At 65.8% G+C, this 509-nt stretch overlaps 1 protein-coding gene across 1 annotated transcript in view; it reads left to right on the top strand.

Annotated features, from left to right (window-relative positions):
• Positions 1–509, top strand: part of NR2F1 (nuclear receptor subfamily 2 group F member 1) — an 11,752-nt gene that overhangs the window by 5,475 nt on the left and 5,768 nt on the right. Inside the window, exon 5 of the mRNA XM_027766704.1 lies at positions 7–502. Coding sequence (XP_027622505.1) covers positions 7–502 — 496 coding nt within the window. The remainder of the gene's footprint in view (positions 1–6; positions 503–509) is intronic.

Genomic DNA, 509 nt, shown 5'->3' with positions numbered 1-509 from the left:
ACCCAGCCCAATCCAGGCCAGTACGCACTCACCAACGGGGACCCCCTCAACGGCCACTGCTACCTGTCCGGCTACATCTCGCTGCTGCTGCGCGCCGAGCCCTATCCCACGTCGCGCTATGGCAGCCAGTGCATGCAGCCCAACAACATCATGGGCATCGAGAACATCTGCGAGCTGGCCGCGCGCTTGCTCTTCAGTGCCGTCGAGTGGGCCCGCAACATCCCCTTCTTCCCGGATCTGCAGATCACCGACCAGGTGTCCCTGCTACGCCTCACCTGGAGCGAGCTGTTCGTGCTCAACGCGGCCCAGTGCTCCATGCCGCTGCACGTGGCGCCGCTGCTGGCCGCCGCCGGCCTGCACGCCTCGCCCATGTCCGCCGACCGCGTCGTGGCCTTCATGGACCACATCCGCATCTTCCAAGAGCAGGTGGAGAAGCTCAAGGCGCTGCACGTCGACTCGGCCGAGTACAGCTGCCTCAAAGCCATCGTGCTGTTCACGTCAGGGGCGGC

The sequence above is a fragment of the Tupaia chinensis genome, unplaced genomic scaffold (assembly GCF_000334495.1).
Source record: "Tupaia chinensis unplaced genomic scaffold, TupChi_1.0 Scaffold143642_1, whole genome shotgun sequence".
In the NCBI taxonomy this organism is placed as follows: Eukaryota; Metazoa; Chordata; class Mammalia; order Scandentia; family Tupaiidae; genus Tupaia; species Tupaia belangeri.
This window is presented reverse-complemented; position numbering and strand designations above follow the sequence as displayed.